General features: G+C 41.1%; 1 protein-coding gene across 2 annotated transcripts in view; it reads right to left on the reverse strand.

The window, feature by feature from the left end:
- Positions 1 to 8,268, reverse strand: part of ppfibp2a (PPFIA binding protein 2a) — a 44,239-nt gene extending 35,971 nt beyond the window's left edge. For both annotated transcript variants that reach the window (XM_061964205.2, XM_061964204.2), the window contains exons 1-2: positions 7,879 to 8,268; positions 2,349 to 2,435 (exon numbers count right to left, since the gene is read on the reverse strand). In XM_061964205.2, coding sequence (XP_061820189.1) covers positions 2,349 to 2,435; positions 7,879 to 7,926 — 135 coding nt within the window. In that variant the 5' untranslated portion in view covers positions 7,927 to 8,268. The remainder of the gene's footprint in view (positions 1 to 2,348; positions 2,436 to 7,878) is intronic.
- Positions 8,269 to 18,984: the final 10,716 nt, after the last annotated feature.

The following is an 18,984-nucleotide window of genomic DNA, read 5'->3' on the forward strand; positions in this document are numbered from 1 at the left end:
CTTTGTCAACAAATGCGTGAGCAAATTGTTGAACAGTTTAAGAAAAACCTTTCTCAACCAGCTATTGCAAGGAATTTAGGGATTTCACCATCTACGGTCCGTAATATCATCAAAGGGTTCAGAGAATCTGGAGAAGTCACTGCACGTAAGCAGCTAAGCCCGTGACCTTCGATCTCTCAGGCTGTACTGCATCAACAAGCGACATCAGTGTGTAAAGGATATCACCACATGGGCTCAGGAACACTTCAGACACCCACTGTCAGTAACTACAGTTGGTCTCTACATCTGTAAGTGCAAGTTAAAACTCTCCTATGCAAGGCAAAAACCGTTTATCAACAACACCCAGACACACCGTCGGCTTCGCTGGGCCTGAGCTCATCTAAAATAGACTGATACAAAGTGGAAAAGTCTTCTGTGGTCTGTTGAGTCCACATTCCACATTGTTTTTGGAAACTGTGGACGTCGTGTCGTCTGGACTAAAGAGGAAAAGAACCATCCGGATTGTTATAGGCGCAAAGTTGAAAAGCCAGCATCTGTGATGGTACGGGGGTGTATTAGTGCCCAAGACATGGGTATCTGTGAAAGCGCCATTAATGCTGAAAGGTACATACAGGTTTTGGAGCAACATATGTTACCATCCAAGCAACGTTACCATGGACGCCCCTGCTTATTTCAGCAAGACAATGCCAAGCCACGTGTTACATCAACGTGGCTTCATAGTAAAAGAGTGCCGGGGGGGGGGGGGGGGGCACAGGTCCGGTGGCCATGGATGAAGTGCTGGCTGTCCAGAGTCGGGACCCGGGGTGGACCGCTCGCCTGTGCATCGGCTGGGAACATCTCTGCGCTGCTGACCCGTCTCCGCTCGGGATGGTGTCCTGCTGGCCCCACTATGGACTGGACTCTTACTATTATGTTGGATCCACTATGGACTGGACTCTCACAATATTATGTCAGACCCACTCGACATCCATTGCTTTCGGTCTCCCCTAGAGGGGGGGGGTTACCCACATATGCGGTTCTCTCCAAGGTTTCTCATAGTCATTCACATCGACGTCCCACTGGGGTGAGTTTTTCCTTGCCCTTATGTGGGCTTTGTACCGAGGATGTCGTTGTGGCTTGTGCAGCCCTTTGAGACACTTGTGATTTAGGGCTATATAAATAAACATTGATTGATTGATTGATTGATTGATCAGCGTTAGGTGTGCTATCAAGTTTGTATGTGTTTTAATACACGCAAACCTTTAACCTTAAGTGTTGGCTCAGTGTAAGATAAACTTACTTTTAGATTTCCGTGACAGCTAAACATTACTTACAATAGAAGGAGATTCAGACGGCCCCATTTGTCGCGGTTTACCAGACAATTGAAACGTGGCGAATTGTGGGGTTGCACGATCCACTTTAGCCGCCACATGACAGTACAGTGTTGAATAGCTTAAAATGTGTTTAGTGGCAATTTCAACTATGGCCATAGCGCCAGTTGCTATGTAGAGTGGAGCTTTCCATCATTTTCAGCAGACTGCATTGGACAATGAGAGATCCACCCAGGAATGGGGCAATATGCATCCCTTCCCTACTGCACTGTAAAATACCTGCATACAGGTTGTTAAAAACATGTTTTAAAAGATTATGTTTCTATTATTTGCCACAGTTTTAATATAATAAATTGTGTTCTACTTTAGAAGTTCCACTGTCGCATGCATGTGTTGCATAATTGTTTTTTGTTTAAAATATTGTTCTACATGCATCATGTTTCACATTACTGCGAGTCAACTAATCCTGTGAATGTGCATATTTTTTGTTGAAATGTCAACCTCTTCATTATACCTAATGACATGTTGTGCCTTAGTGCAAGCGGCCTGTGCATTGTTAGAATGGTTTATGTAAGCTGATTGTAACTCGGCAAAGAAGCTATTAAGGGCACTTAAGAACAACATGCGAGTTACAGCACAGGCGGTACCAGTCAATTGGAGTAGATTTCCCAGAGGAATGTTTTATGTGAGAACTAAGTAAACAAACAGGGCAGTTGTATTCACACATACAGTTCCTTTTCCGGTGTTCTAGCCTTAACCTGTCTGTGGTATGCACTTATTCAGCCATTCCTAAAAGTTCACCTTACACTCTGCACAAACACGTTAGTGTTTTAACAGCACTTAACCTACAGTGGCGCTTTATTTCCACTCCTTGGACCATGAATCAGACACACAATTGTTACGCAACATTGATAGAAAAACATTGTTTGCTAACTTTGCACTTTTACCTGGTTTGTCTCAACTCTTGTTCAGGGTTAATTGGACTTTGCAAAAAAAAGAGTAAGTTTAAACAAAATATACAGTAAAAAGCGGTCATACCTGCAGAATGAGAGATTCTTTGTCTCCCTCCAGACGTGATAAACGCTCCTGGTAGGACTCACTGTTGTCTGAAGACTGGTGGTTTACCTTTGAAATATGCAGGTCAACTATTGAGTTCATTGCTGACACAGAACAGTTCTACAGATCGGTCAAATCTGGTTTTCTTTAAAAACAACAAAAAAAACAACAACATTCCAGCAATTTGCAGTTAAAATGGACTTGGAGAGTTTCTCAGTGTTTCCGCCCGTAAGAGATTTACTGCTACTAATCCTGTATTCAAACTTTATGAAACATTTGATTTCATCTTATTAGGGGAGTTGGAAGCCTCAGAGCTTCCTGTGTATTTAGGGCTATTTTGGAACGATCAGTGTGCAAGAGAAGTATGATCGCTGGCCGATTTTTTCAGAAAGCTTCACAAAACCACACTTTTGGAAACATTATGTAGATGAGCCTCCAGCCTCAACCAAACATCCCAAGTAGTTTGAAATAATTTTATTAAAAAAAGGTCTCAGAGAAGCATTTGATTGGGCAGTAGGTAGGTATTTTCTGAAAAGCCTTTTGTGGTCAAAAACTATAAATTCCCATATCAATCAATCCAACATGGATTATTTTGTTAGGTATGTGTGTATAATTGTTATATTGTTGTGTACTGAAAAGTCTGAGTCCTCTAGATCTTGTTTGCTCATTCAAAACCTACTAATGAAACCATAACAACCAGGGTCCTTAATTGCCACTGGGTCAAAAACTTTGTTTTGAACAACCGTGGCTGTAGGAAACATTCTAGTGTAGTTTTTGTTTAAAGGGGAACATTATCACCAGACCTATGTAAGCGTCAATATATACCTTGATGTTGCAGAAAAAAGACCATATTTTTTTTTAACCGATTTCCGAACTCTAAATGGGTGAATTTTGGCGAATTAAACGCCTTTCTATTATTCGCTCTCGGAGCGATGACGTCACAACGTGACGTCACATCGGGAAGCAATCCATTTCTCAAACACATTACAAACACTGAGTCAAATCAGCTCTGTTATGTTCCGTTTTTTCGACTGTTTTCCGTACCTTGGAGACATCATGCCTCGTCGGTGTGTTGTCGGAGGGTGTAACAACACGAACAGGGACGGATTCAAGTTGCACCAGTGGCCCAAAGATGCGAAAGTGACAAGAAATTGGACGTTTGTTCCGTACACTTTACCGACGAAAGCTATGCTACGACAGAGATGGCAAGAATGTGTGGATATCCTGCGACACTCAAAGCAGATGCATTTCCAACGATAAAGTCAAAGAAATCTGCCGCCAGACCCCCATTGAATCTGCCGGAGTGTGTGAGCAATTCAGGGACAAAGGACCTCGGTAGCACGGCAAGCAATGGCGGCAGTTTGTTCCCGCAGACTAGCGAGCTAAACCCCCTGGATGTCTTGGCTCACACCGTCCCTTATGCCACCGAAGATGATCAAGAGAAGAATATTGACCCTAGCTTCCCTGGCCTGCTGACATCAACTCCAAAACTGGACAGATCAGCTTTCAGGAAAAGAGAGCGGATGAGGGTATGTCTACAGAATATAATAATTGATGAAAATTGGGCTGTCTGCACTCTCAAAGTGCATGTTGTTGTCAAATGTATTTCATATTCTGTAAACCTAGTTCATAGCTGTTAGTTTCCTTTAATGCCAAACAAACACATACCAATCGTTGGTTGGAAGGCGATCGCCGAATTTGTCCTCGCTTTCTCCCGTGTCGCTGGCTGTCGTGTCGTTTTCGTCGGTTTCGCTTGCATACAGTTCAAACCGATATGGCTCAATAGCTTCAGTTTCTTCTTCAATTTCGTTTTCGCTACCTGCCTCCACACTACAACCATCCGTTTCAATACATGCGTAATCTGTTGAATCGCTTAAACCGCTGAAATCCGAGTCTGAATCCGAGCTAATGTCGCTATAGCTTGCTGTTCTATGCGCCATGTTTGTTTGTGTTGGCATCACTATGTGATGTCACAGGAAAATGGACGGGTGTATATAACGATGGTTAAAATCAGGCACTTTGAAGCTTTTTTTAGGGATATTGCGTGATGGGTAAAATTTTGAAAAAAACTTCGAAAAATAAAATAAGCCACTGGGAACTGATTTTTAATGGTTTTAATCCTTCTGAAATTGTGATAATGTTCCCCTTTAAACCACACAAGGCAGTACTGAAGCGGCTTGTTACACTTGTTTTTTGCCATGATATATCAGCGGTATTAATGATGACTGAAAAGTTTGTTCCTTATTGCTGTTTACTTCAACTCTGCTTAGCTATATATGTTAAATATACCATGGTCAAAGGAGAGCTACATTTCATGTCTACTTCATCAAGCACTCCAAATCATTGTGAAAGTTGTTCAAATTCAGATTTACATCGACATTTTTTGGGTCCAATACGCCTCTAAATGTGCACAAAACAAGGCTGAAGCAACTGGAACTAGTGAGGGCGACAACGTGGAAAACTGATGATGATTAGTGATGTTTACGTTCTTATATAAAGTTCTTACTGACACCACAGTTAAATGTTAAAAAGTAGATGAACGCCTATCTGGTGCCCTCAGCAGTTTAAATTTAAAGTAAACTTGAAATTTAAAGTTCAAGAAATTATTTTCATTTGTTCCTCTAGTATGAAGTCCCGTATATTATTACCAAATTTGCAGAAAGTTACATTCAGTATATTTTAGTAGAAAATATGTGTGAGTAGGGCCCGGCGATTAATAGGGGACCATTTTTTTTGTGAAAAAGGGCATGTACAAATTAATCAATTCATATAAAATTTTACCGGTAACGTATTTCTAGCCCTTTCCTGCTCCATCACTGATAATAATACAAAAGCACATGTTCCCTTAAAATTGGCTTAAAACACTTCATTGTGGTCTTGTAAAGATTTTAGTTAATGCACCTTTTAACTATAATTTTTAATCCACTTTTTATCCTTTTCATGATGTTGCCCCCGTTGTTTTAATTGAATTGTTGTTTTACTTCACCTATGTTTTGCAAAGTGCTTTGTGATTTTATCTGTGAAAAGCGCTTTATAATTAAAATGTCCTTATTTACTTACCATGTAATGTGTATTAGAGTAAATTCCGCATAAAATTTGCTCCACAGTCACATTTGTAACCTACTTTGTGCATATGTCTGCAAGATGTTGGTGCAGGTGTTCCCAGATTGTAAATGAAACCCGCCTCACTCGCTCCAAAAGTATTTGTATAATGTACACTGTTAAATAAATATCTTAAATGTCATTACCGCTGTTTGTTACAGACAGTCACACAGATAAAATTCTTAAACAATATACTGTATATATTCACCCGGTCACCAAATTAGGTACACCTTCCCACTCTGTGTCAATAAAGAGCTTACAGCAGCATTTATGTCACTGCGCGTCGCACATTGGTGTTATTGTGTGCATGCCGAAAATAGATGAAAATAGTAATTTATCCTAGCTTTTGTGTTTCCTCAAACTCAGCTGGCCTCATACAGAGATCACCCACATCTGGCTGTGACTTAATTTCTAAATTAGTATGTCCATCTCGCTGTAACGTCACAATGTAGCCAGACTGCAAACCACCACAGTAAAAAGCATCCAAAACTACAAGCTCACGCCCAAGTGCATGAACTGTATGATTTGATGCTTTGGAATGTTTGATTTGAATATCCAACAGTTAACAGCATTTATAAGTCACAGTCCCCTTTAATTGAGATACTGTGCACCGTGCATTGCTCTGTGAGGCAGATAAAATAGGTTTGATCTCCGGTGGGACTTGTTGTGATTGTCTAGAACATGGGTGTCAAACTCTGGCCCGCTGGCCAAAATTGGCCCGCCGTGTAATTTAATTTGGCCCTTGAGGCAATATCAAATTAACACTAGAGCTGGCCCGCCGATTATATACAACGGCGGTGGCGCGGTAACACCGCATCCACCGCTAATTCTCATACATGCCAACCCTCCCGGGAGACTCCTAAATTTTATTGCCCCTCCCGAAAATACAGCTCGTCCGCTTTTCATCCAGTCCAACGGCGTGCTGGCCCTGTCACATAATATGTGCGGCTTCTGCACGCACCAACACAAGTGAATGCAATGCATACTTGATCAATAGCCATACAGGTCACACTGAGGGTGGCCGTATAAACAACTTTAACACTGTTACAAATATGCGCCACACTGTGAACCCACACCAAACAAGAATGACAAACACATTTCGGGAGAACATCCGCACCGTAACACAACATAAACACAACAGAACAAATAACCAGAACCCTTTGCAGCAGTAACTCTTCCGGGACGCTACAAGGTGTGTGTGTGTGTATGTTTTCATCCATTATAGAATGGATGAAAAGCGGACGTGACGACAGCTCGTAGAGGACGTTAAAGGCAGTGCCTTTAAGGCACGCCCCCAAGACTGTGGTCCGGGTGGAATATGAGATATAATGACTGATGAACACCTTTGTTAGATAATGAAGGTTGCCTCAGCTCAAAGCCTGAGCCCCGACATTAATGAACTAGCATCCAAGAAAAGATGGCAAGTATCTGGCTTGGGCACATCAGATTAGATCAGTGTGTTGCAAACTGAGCCGTTTAAAGTCCTGAATGGTTGGTTTATTCATTGTTATTTTATTTTCAAATGTATTAGCCTGTGGAAAAAGTTAATGTTGATATTTACCTCAGAAGGCTGCAAATAGAAAGAGGCATTCCATTTTTATTTAAATTGTATTTGATATGCCATTGATATTTTTTTATTTTTATTATTACTATTTGAAACTCGATTTTGCATGTCACTATAAAGTTATATAAGCCTTGCTTGTTCAATATTCAATGCAAAACTTGTTTGGGTCCCTATTTAAAAGTTTAATTTGTTCAACCTTGGCCCACGGCTTTTTTCAGTTTTAAATTTTGGCCCACTCTTTATTTGAGTTTGACACCCCTGGTCTAGAAGGTTTGCTAGTTCATATTTTAAATATTTTAATTTGCTATTTTGCTCTACAAAATGTTAATATTGAGCAATTGCTTTCTTGTGAACTTGTTTTAGTCCAAATATGCATTTTCATATTATAATATAATTATTATAATTAAATTCGAATTTCAATCAAATAGTATAAACATTCTGCAAATAGAATTCTGCTTAGAGTTGTGCAACAAATGAAACAAAATGTGCGCAAAAGGTCATCCTGACAGTTGTTTATTTTTGTAACCAAATGGACGCAGCTGGCTGACTAATGAGCGTCTAATGGCGTCACGTGTTGACTTAACACCATGCATGTTTATGTTTTGAGTGGCAGGAAGTGATCTAAGCTCACTTGCACATCCGGTCATCTTTCCAACACTCATAGTTTCGTAATTGACATATGTTTAAAATAAAACAGTCTTGCATCAGCTTCTCTCGACTAAGAACGACAATTCATCACTACATCTTGTAATAAAATACAAGTTTCTCTCATTGTTGTAGAAAGAAAAGCAAGTTTGTATGCAGAAGTAGCCCAAGAGGGTGTCATGCATGTGGATGTCGTCCTACCTTTCTAAGCCAAGCAAAGTGTTTGTAGAAGTCAATGTCATTCTCCATTGTGCAGGCCCATTGTTTCAGCCCTACCTCTTAATGCTGGGTACAATTGACGTGTAATGCTGCATGGAGCCAGGAGTATAACAGAGTCCAGTGTCAACAGGGATAAATCCTAGCACTTCTGGACTGGTCTCGCAGACCATCCACGCTGCAGTTGTTGACAGTGCCGAGAGGCCCTGTGTGGTTTGTGTGTCCAGGCAGACTTTTTCGAGCTGAGCTGAATAACTCAAATGATGCCAAGCTTGACTCCCTTTTTTCTTCTCCTACCTCTTTTCTCTTTCTCAACACCACTCCGATATGCACAGAAAGTCCAATTTGGCCGCGCTCATCGTCCTCTGTGCTTCCTGCGGTCCCTCCGCTGCTCTCTGCCACTGAGGCTGAAGTACCTCCTTGGTCTTAAAAAACTACAGGGGCTCGGGGGGAGCTCCCTGCTGCACATGCTCCTCAGATGTGGTGTCGAGCAAAGGGGATCGTAAAAGATGAGGGGGAGGAGGAAGCTGCGGGAGTGTAGAGTTCATAGCAATTCAAAGCAGAAGACATGCAACTGCTGCAGGAAATGAAGGCAAAAGAAATGTAGATATTAGGAAGAAGAGAAGTAAAGGGGGGGGGGGGGGGTGCTACTGCTTGTATTTGAACAGGAACTCTGGTTCTCATTAGAGCCATCGCTCACCTAACTCCCTCAGGACACGCTGGTCCAGATGTTGATGATCAGAGCCCAAAGTATAAAACACAAAGACTCCAGTTGTAGTCTGTGCTGAATGTTCTTATAGTCTTGTATTAGTGTGTGTGAACACTCACCTTGCCTTCTTGCAGCCCCGTCTGTATGGCCAGTGCATGTTTCTCATGTTCTTTATCACACCCCTCCACCTCCAGCAGTGCCTCCACGATGTCAGTCGGCTCCGGTGCTTTTGAAGTGGACTCGACTCGTGATGTCGTTTTTTGGTGCTGGGACTTGCAGTCTTGAATCTCCAATGGCTGCTGACCACTAAGGAGCTTTTCTCCACTTTTACCTGAAGAGAGAACACTTTTTTTTTTCTGCATTAATGCTGGTTCACTGCGGTCTATCTAATTAGATGCATTTCTTCCTTTAGAAAGATAATGATACTTACAGCTTGGATTGACACTGAGATGTGTTCATTTAAAATGTTTAATGTTTTGATGATATGTTGCTGTAGTGTATGAACATATATAGTCATCCACACGTGTCAACAGTGATGTCATGACTTAACCCTTGTATTATGTTGAAAAAAAATGACATTGATTATGTTGCGGGTCATTTTGACCCGTACTGTGTAAATGCACTCAAAACAGTCAAGAAAACAGGTTAAACCAATAACAACTTTATTTTAGGTTATATAAACCTTTAGAAAAGTGACATACAATACATTTTTAATTCCAACACTATATTTAAGAAATACTTTAACTTCATCCCAGCGAACTTCAACATTTTCATTGTTCTCCAAATTTTCTTCAACATTTTCAATGCTCTCCACATGATGGACAGAATGTTACTGTGTGCTTTCTGCAGATGTAATTCTTGCATTTCACACAAGAGGTACTTGTTTTACTGTCCTCTCAGGAGGGACATACCTGGCATCTTTTCCTTTTCTTTCCACCTGTGTCTACTGGATGTTGGTTGGGTGAGGTTGGGTTGGGTGACCTGAGTTTGACCTTTTCAATGACAGCTGCTGGGGATCGAGCTGGCCTGGCTCGCGTCTGGATCTTGGGAGTGACAAGTGCTTTGCCGAGTTCTTCCAGGAAAAGCCGACGTCTGTACAATTTGCCGGCATTCCATTTCTGGTCGATTGCAGTCCACAGGACATAGGCATTGTAAGCAGACACGTCCACAATGTTGTAGAAAATCACCAAAGGCCAACGGCCTGTCTTGCGCTGGCAGCTGTATGTTGCTGTGACTTTGTCCAGATTGTCAACTCCTCCTTTGGTGGAGTTATAATCCAGGATCATTTGTGGCTTCATGTCGTCTCTTGTGCTCAGAGATGCATCTGTGTGCATTGTACTCATTACAAGAACATTCTTGTTTCTCTTTGGGCAGTATGAAACAACTGTTGCTTTCTCAGTGACAGCAAATATTGAGGATTGCAGAGGTCTGCCCTGCATCTTCAGAATTTCGGTGGGAAGTTCTGGCTTATTTCTTCTGACTGTTCACAACATGGTCAGCTTTCTCTTCTGAAGTTCATCTCCAAGGCGGTAGGATGTAAAGAAATTGTCACATGTGACGTTATGACCTTGCAGCCCTTCACTCATTTCCAGCACCACACGCATCCCCTGATTCTTCTCAGATATTCCTCCAGGTAGCTTTCCAGTGTATACTTGCATATTCCATGCATAGCTGGATTTTGCATCACAGGCTGCCCATATTTTGATGCCATACTTGGCGGGCTTGTTGGGCATGTACTGTCGGAAAGGACAGCGCCCCTGAATGGAACAAGGCGCTCATCTACAGTAACATGGGGACCAGGATTGTACAACAAAGGTAAATTTTCAACCCATTTATCCCACACATCTCTGATCGCAGCTAGTTTGTCTCTTTCACGTCGACCAGCTCTGGTGTCGCGGTTGTCAAAGCCGATCACACGAGATATCATGTGGAATGTCTCCAGAGACATTGTTGCACGAAAGATTGGCCTTCCATTCTCTTCATTCCATAGACTTGCAGTGGCTTCTCCCTTTGACCTGTACACTCCAGCTAATAACAGAACTCCAATGTAAGCATGCAAGTCAGTCTGATCCAGTGGCTTCCATTTCTCTTGAAACACATGTCTCCCCTCCAAGTTGATCATTTCCAGTATAATCCTCTCTATTGGTGGGGATATGAAGAGCTGAAATGCTGATTGAATCTCATCAACTCGTGTGACAGCAAATCTTGTAGGACCGGGAGTCATTTTGATCACATTGGAAGATGATAGTCTGCCTCGGCTTGGGTGTGGTGATGATGACCATTTTATATTACCGTCCTTAGATGCCCTTGTCCCCTCTGTGGATGATGATTGCTGCATTCCTTGGTTTTCATCTGTTGGAGGAACAACGGCAGACTCGTCCTCTGAATCCTCCTCATCGTAGGAAAATTGACAATCTGGATCAGCAATAACATTGTCCTCTGTCTCTGAAAAATCCTCTGTTTCTGAAATCTCTTCCTCTACATCACTATCCCAGTTAAAAATCAGTGATAAAGCCTCCTCAGATGTCATCATTCTGGAGCTCATTTTTGGTGAGTTTGTCAAAGAGATGACATGAGAACAGTGACAAGGACAAGTGTGAGAAAGTTCCCTCTCTTCACACACCTGGCTCTGGGTCTCGGAGGCAATCAAACTACAAACAATTGTACATCAAAGTAAAAAGTACATCATAGAGACATGTTTATTTTGGATCTGAACAGCTGTTTACCCACATCAAAGCATCTGGGTCAAAATGACCCGCAACATCATCTTTGTATACAACTCTAGACAGACATTGTATGACTGAAATGGGTCAAATCGACCCTTAATCCTTGTATTATGTTAAGGGTCAATTTGACCCATTTCAGTTTTTGTGTTGATCAAAGTACTGGTTATCCTTTCTTTTTCTTGCTGAAATTTGGTGACTTTTCCTCATCTAGGGTCATGAACTGGTGTGTAAAATCTGGACACTTGTGTCGTGGAATGTCTGTCTAGAGTTGTATGGAGACCCTGCCCCAAGTGGAGGAGTTCAAGTACCTCGGAGTCTTGTTCACGAGTGAGGGAAGAGTGGATCGTGAGATCGACAGGCGGATCGGTGCGGCATATTCAGTAATGCGGACGCTGTATCGATCCGTTGTGGTGAAGAAGGAGCTGAGCCGGAAGGCAAAGTTCTCAATTTACCAGTCGATCTACGTTCCCATCCTCACCTATGGTCATGAGCTTTGGGTTATGACCGAAAGGACAAGATCACGGGTACAAGCGGCCGAAATGAGTTTCCTCCGCCGGGTGGCAGGGCTCTCCCTTAGAGATAGGGTGAGAAGCTCTGTCATCCGGGGGGAGCTCAAAGTAAAGCCGCTGCTCCTCCACATCGAGAGGAGCCAGATGAGGTGGTTCGGGCATCTGGTCAGGATGCCACCCGATCGCCTCCCTCGGGAGGTGTTTAGGGCACGGCCGACCGGTAGGAGGCCATGGGGAAGACCCAGGACACGCTGGGAAGACTATGTCTCCCGGCTGGCCTGGGAACGCCTCGGGATCCCCCGGGAAGAGCTGGACGAAGTGGCTGGGGAGAGGGAAGTCTGGGCTTCCCTGCTTAGGCTGCTGCCCCCGCGACCCGACCTCGGATAAGCGGAAGAAGATGGATGGATGGATGGATGTATGTCACTTTTCTAAAGGTTTATATAACCTAAAATAAAGTTGTTATTGGTTTAACCTGTTTTCTTGACTGTTTTGAGTGCATTTACACAGTACGGGTCAAAATGACCCGCAACATAATCAATGTCATTTTTTTTCAACATAATACAAGGGTTAACATAATACAAGGGTTAATTTTATCCTTAAGTAACATAAATATATTTGTGTATAACTGCATTAGATACACTACTAAAAGTTAAATCAAAGCAAGATTAATTACATGAAATCTGAAAATAAGTGTTTTTCAACAAGCTCTTGCTTTTTCTTACCAGGCACATTCTGTGTTAGACCAGTTTGCTTATCTTCAGCAATATGCAAACTCTGAGATAAAACTGTAAAAAATCATTTGCCTCCTGAGCGTTATGGCAAAAAGCCATCGCTTCGGATTATTTCTTTTTTGTGTTGGTGTTACCTTTATTTCAGAGATGTATTCTTAATAGTAGGTTATAATAGCATTTTGGTTATCATAAAAAGGGAAAGAATATTAGCGATGCAGCGCAGATGTACACCGCTGTAATGGTCACGACCTGCAAAGTGCAGGTAAGAGTCCTCTTTATTAAGGACAAGAACACATGTGCAGTAAGGAAGTGCACAAAGGGAAAACAGGCTTTTCGAAAAGCACAGCAAAGTAAAACCAACGAGAAAAAGAACGAAAAATTAAAGCATAATACATAATAGTACAAAATACAGGAACTGATAACAACATGACTGTAATAAACATCTTGTACTTGTACTTAATTTTTTTTTTTTTTTAAGTAGTTGTTTAAATTTAATTTGTGTTTGGCAATTAACACATTTTAATAATAAAAATGATAAATCACCATAGTTATTATTATTATATTATCATAGTGGAGTTAATAGTATAATCCCATCCATCCATTTTCTACCGCTTATTCCCTTTGGGGTCGCGGGGTGCGCTGGAGCCTATCTCAGCTACAATCGGGCGGAAGGCAGTGTACACGCTGGACAAGTCGCCACCTCATCACAGGGCCAACACAGATAGACAGACAACATTCACACTCACATTCACACACTAGGACCAATTTAGTGTTGCCAATCAACCTATCCCCAGGTGCATGTCTTTGGAGGTGGAGGGAACCCACGCAGTCACGGGGAGAACATGCAAACTCCACACAGAAAGATCCCGAGGCCGGGATTGAACTCACGACTACTCATGACCTTCGTATTGTGACGCAGACTCACTAACCCCTGTGCCACTGTGCTGCCTGTTAAACATATACTAATAATTATTATTATTAGTATTGTTGTTTCATTATTATTTCTAATGTAATCATATTTATGACAATTACTTAAAGCCATTATTATTACTATTATTATTACTATGCAGTGAATCTCCTCTCTTCTGAGTAGTAGTTCCTGGCTCTGCCTTTTGGAGTCACTGCTGCACAACTGTGCAGCCTAAGTGGATGTAAATAGAATCACATGAAGTCCACTTTTACTTCACGCACCCTCAAATTATAGGTTTAATTCACGCCTTGCTATAATAACAAAGCTTGGGCAGAAAGGGACGCCGCTGCTTCGATCCTAAAATTAAGGATGAGACTTTTGCCATTTGACCCTTTGTGACCTTACTGATAAGCTGTTTTCAGGCGTGTTAGGGCCTCAGCAGTGTGCAAATGGATGGAGTGTTGCCTCTATTAATAGAAATGGGCATTCTGACCCTCGCAGGTTCAAACTAACAGCCTGCAATGCTGAAAATGTATCACCTCTTTGTCAAAGTAGGGTAAAGGGGCCAAATATGCATGTTGGTGCAAAAAAATAGGTACATCTCAACAATATCTGAGTAAACAATCCTGACTTTATAGGGATAATATTGCTAACTTTGATTTAATGTGTTTATTATTGTGATCCTAGTATGCATTGGTGTGGAACTGTGCTATATTATATGGGGAGATGTTTCTAGTATTTCAATCTCCTTATTAGTTTTCACACCAGAACTCTTATTGCACATTTGTGGCATGCATAAGAGGTCATTAGACTGTAGTTTAGTGTATCATGGCATCAGTTAGTACACAATTTTAATCCAATTTAGCTAAATGGCTTAATGAGTGTGATGAGGTAGGAAAAAGACATCTTACCTGCAATAATGTCGTCCATTTGCTCCAAGGCAGCCTCCAACATGTGGCTGGCATTTGACGCCATGGCAACCAGTTGTCCATGAAAGTAGCGCCGCTAGATCCTCATTTTGGGGCCTCTAATCGTCAGATCTTGTCTTCTCATGAGACAACTTGACTTGGATCTCACTCTGAGCTCCAAAAGCTGTCCAGACATCTGACTAACCTCCCACTTGAAATAACACCCTGACTCGCACTTGGGGCTTTAAACACTCCTCTCATTTTGTGGCCAACACTTTATAACAATTGTCGGTGCTCTTATCCAAATGTCATATTTAGAATGTATTTCCTTTTCGTTGGTGTTGATTTATGCATATGAGAAACCGCATTATGTAAGCTGTGCACAAAGTCGTGGCAAGAGCAGCTGACGCAGTGGTCGTTCGCATAACTTCTTCATCGTTAATCTGTCAAAATGTAGGGAACTATTCTTAGGTTAATCATTTCATTATATGAAAAAGAGCTTCCATTCAAATGTACATCTGAGTTGAAATAGAGCAGGGGTCTCCAACTAGTAGTTAGTCATCTGATTTTGAGTAGCTCACCAAATGGTGAAAGAATATTTGCTTAAACTCTGTATTTTAATACCTGTTCCATGCAAACAGGCTTTATTTATTGACAAATTACCACAAAATAACATAAAGACAAAGACCGCACTGATTGGGTGAAAGTAAATAAAGTATATTTTAGAGTAATTTAGTGGAGGAAGGAAATTCATATGGCCCCATTTGTTTACCTGACACATGAAACATGATGAATCAGAGGGGGGCGTGGGGTGGCATGTTGGGGTGCACGATCCACTTTAGCCGCCAGACGGCAATGGTGTGGTGAATATCTTAAAATGTTTTGTAGCAATTCCATCTTTGATCACAGCGTCAGTTGCTATGTAGAGTGGCACTTTCTATCATTTTCAGCAGACTGCATTGTAAGATCCATCCAGGAACTAATCCCTTTCCCTAAAGTAATTATTATTATTTTTTTCCCAAAGTAGTTGAAATCATGATTGAAACACCTGCATTAGAAAAAAAATGCTGTATAAATACGAAACAGTTGAACAAAAAATGTTAATACAAAATGTGAGCTGTGGATATCAACATTTTGTTCATGCTATGACAATTCTTTTTTGGGGGGTTGAAATCACTATTTAAATAAAAGTTACCAAAAAAAATAGCTTTGGACCAATTTTATTTTGTAAATGTAGCTCTTAAATGAAAAAAGGTTGGAGACCGCGGCAGAATACTAACCTTTTCAACATATACTGCACTTTTTAGTCTTTAACAAAAAAAAATCCCCCACTTATTGTATGGCCAAACATTGCATTTAACAAACTTGACTGCCCGCAGATTATTTCTTATTTATCTCTCTTTTTCCACCAGTTCAAGAACCTTTGGTTCTTGGAACCTCTGGTACCTGGATGTACAGGTTCCTGTAGAAGTGTATGGTTTGTCTTTCCACCATATTTCACAGTTCAGGGTAGTTTATACAATCAGGCTGATGACGTATGGAGAAGTGGTTTACTATATTTCGATACTGATACCATGGAAATAAACAGACAATATTAGGTTACAGTTCTTTTAATGAAAAGTAAGTAAATGAAATACAAAGCAATCATATACAAAACAATATGATTTAAAAAATTAAATGTACCGAATTGTTCATAAAAAGTCAGGCTTTTGTCCACAATGTGCAACAGTGTCAGGTTCAAACACTGATGACATCTATTAAACAGACAAGAAGCAAGGAATCATGCAGAGACAGACTTAAATTTTGCTCAATGAGGAGAGACGTTTTGGACTGTACTCTAGTTACAGAAACAACCTACGCTCTCAAGTCCAGCCCACGTGCTCCTGTATTTATTTGGGAGGTCCCTGGTTACATCACTGAGGCTGCTGCTGAAGAAAGGGGGGTAATTTCAGCAGCCCCAGTTAGACACAATATATGATTATTCAGAAATGCAAATGTGCTGATGTGACAGGATGTAAATTTAGTTACTAGTAGAATACAGTGATAGTAAGTAGCAAAGTAAGCTCTTGAGTTGTATTACTATGCCATTTTATATTCGCAACTTAAAAATGTTTATTGTTAATGACAACAGTAAAGCACCGTTATTTGTAGAATATGGAGCTAATGTTATTGTAATGCCAGCATTAATAAGAGCCATTGTAGTACTGGACGGCTCCAGCAGGGGGCACGTTGTGCTGGGAGCTATACTAGAGGACACCTGACTTCCCGCTTGCAGTCAATACAGACGTGAGCAGAACGAAGTTGTGTCCTCGTATCTGTATACTGAAACATCTCCCTTCTCAGGTACAAGTGTCTTTATGTAAATAGTTTTACCCCCGAATGTATCTTTATAGAGTTTAAACATGTTTGAAAGAGTATATTTTTATGATATGTGTCTTTTCAGTCGACAAGGCTTTATACATGACCAAGCTAATGCTAAAGCTAATAGCACTGCCGATGACAAAGCAGATGCTAACTGCATCAACAGTGTTAAATATATAGAAAGGTACTGTGCGTAGTTAATTATTAATCTGTGTATATTGCTGATGAAATGTGTATTTACTACAGTTTCTGGGACTAATTCAGTGTAGTTTGTTTAATCTTATGTAATGATAATTGACTTTTGTTACTAAAACAATATAAGCTTACTGTAGTGGGTGAACCTTTGTATTTACTGGTTGAGACATCTTCAAATACTGTTACACTAAGGTAAAGTCTATTAGTGCAAAGAACAGGAAAACCTACTCGATTATTTGAATGTAAAATATGTATGATAATACTGGAGTGCATTTTATGTTTGTTACAATACTGTGTACTTGTACATGTTTGGTGTTTGATTTGTTGTCAGTCAATACAGACGTGAGCAGAACGAAGTTGTGTCCTCGTATCTGTATACTGAAACATCTCCCTTCTCAGGGCGATTACATTTTGGAGGCACCGCTGGGATAAGAGAGGTGAGGTTGGCATCCCCAAATCAGGGAAGACACCGCACATCTACCATCTCATATAAAAAAAAAAACAACTCAGGTTGGAGAGACTGCAATTAAGGTGGGAGTGGAAGCCTTGCCAAGGAAAGCGCGTATTCTGAGGTGCATTGTGTCCACTAGGGAGCAGCAAAGTCCACGGTAACAGGCAACACAACAAAAAAAAACTATTTACTTGTCTCTCACCTGCCAAGATGAAGTCAGAGGTAGAGATGCTGCAATTTGAAATCAAAGGAACACTTTTTCAACTGAATATAGACCAGTTGATGCAAGTAAGTGACTTTCTTCAAATCTCTGGAACAAATAGAGATTACATTGTTGGCAAAACCCGCAATGCTATTGTTTCCCATGTCCTTCACTATATTGAACGTGATGAACTGTGTGAATTTGAAGATAAAGGGTTGTCAGAATTATTGAACTTGATGGACAAAATAACAATCCTGTTACGTACTGGTAAAAGTGACACATCAGAAAATAATGAGGAACAAGAAAAATTGAAAAGTGAGATAGAGCAGCTAAAACTTATGGTGCAACAGAAACAGGTAAAAATGCAAGGATTAGCAAACAAAACCACGCCAAGTAATGTTAACGAGGACACAGTGTCAGTCCGCACAGCCCCTGTCCATGTCACTAACCCACTGTGGCTAAAAGACTATAAAATCGCAGGCCAAATTGGAGAACCTGGGCAAAAGGACAGACTGACATTTTCTAGCTTGGCCCGTCAAATTGAGAATGGCCTTGGTAAGCGTTACCATGAATCGGAAATAGTGGATGCTGTTATCAGAGCCATTGTACCTGGCCTCCAACTGCGAAGCTATCTTGAGGGTAAAAGTAACCTGTCTCTTCCCACCCTACGGAGGATCCTTCGCTCCCACTACCAGGAGAGAAGTGCAACTGAGCTGTACAAGCAACTAACCACAGAGGTTCAGAATAATAAAGACACTCCACAAAACTTCCTAATCAGAGCAATGGACTTAAGACAGAAAATATTGTTTGCATCACAAGAAGCTGAGTCTAGTCTCAAGTATGATCCCGCGCTAGTCCAAAGTATGTTTATGCACACAGTACTAACAGGCCTACAAAATGACAACATCAAAAGTGACCTCCAGCCTTTCCTTTTAACACCAACCACCTCAGACGAACTACTGCTTGAGAGGCTCAACATGGCGTGTGCTAATGAGAGAGAACAACAGGAGAAAAAGAAGCAAGCTACACCACAACGACACACAAACATCCATGCTGTCCAGTCGAGTGATGTAAGTGGAGACAAGAAATACGTAGCTCAACAAAACATTGCTGCATTTCCCCCGGATGTGCTGTCAGACCTAAGGGATATCAAAGCAGATATTGTGCTCCTGAAAGACCTCAAGACAGAGATATTACAAATCAGAGAGTCCATCCATAAGGATTCATAAGTTGTCAGGACACAACATTAACCTTAATCACCCACTCACAGTTAGCCGTAAACACAAAAAGTATTCATGCAATACAACAACTGGCCAAGAAAGAAGAGTAATAAGTAAACAGCAAACAGTAACAGATTTGGTTGGAAAAAAATGTCTCGTCGACTGCTAC

The sequence above is a fragment of the Nerophis lumbriciformis genome, linkage group LG06 (assembly GCF_033978685.3).
Source record: "Nerophis lumbriciformis linkage group LG06, RoL_Nlum_v2.1, whole genome shotgun sequence".
NCBI lineage: Eukaryota > Metazoa > Chordata > Actinopteri > Syngnathiformes > Syngnathidae > Nerophis > Nerophis lumbriciformis.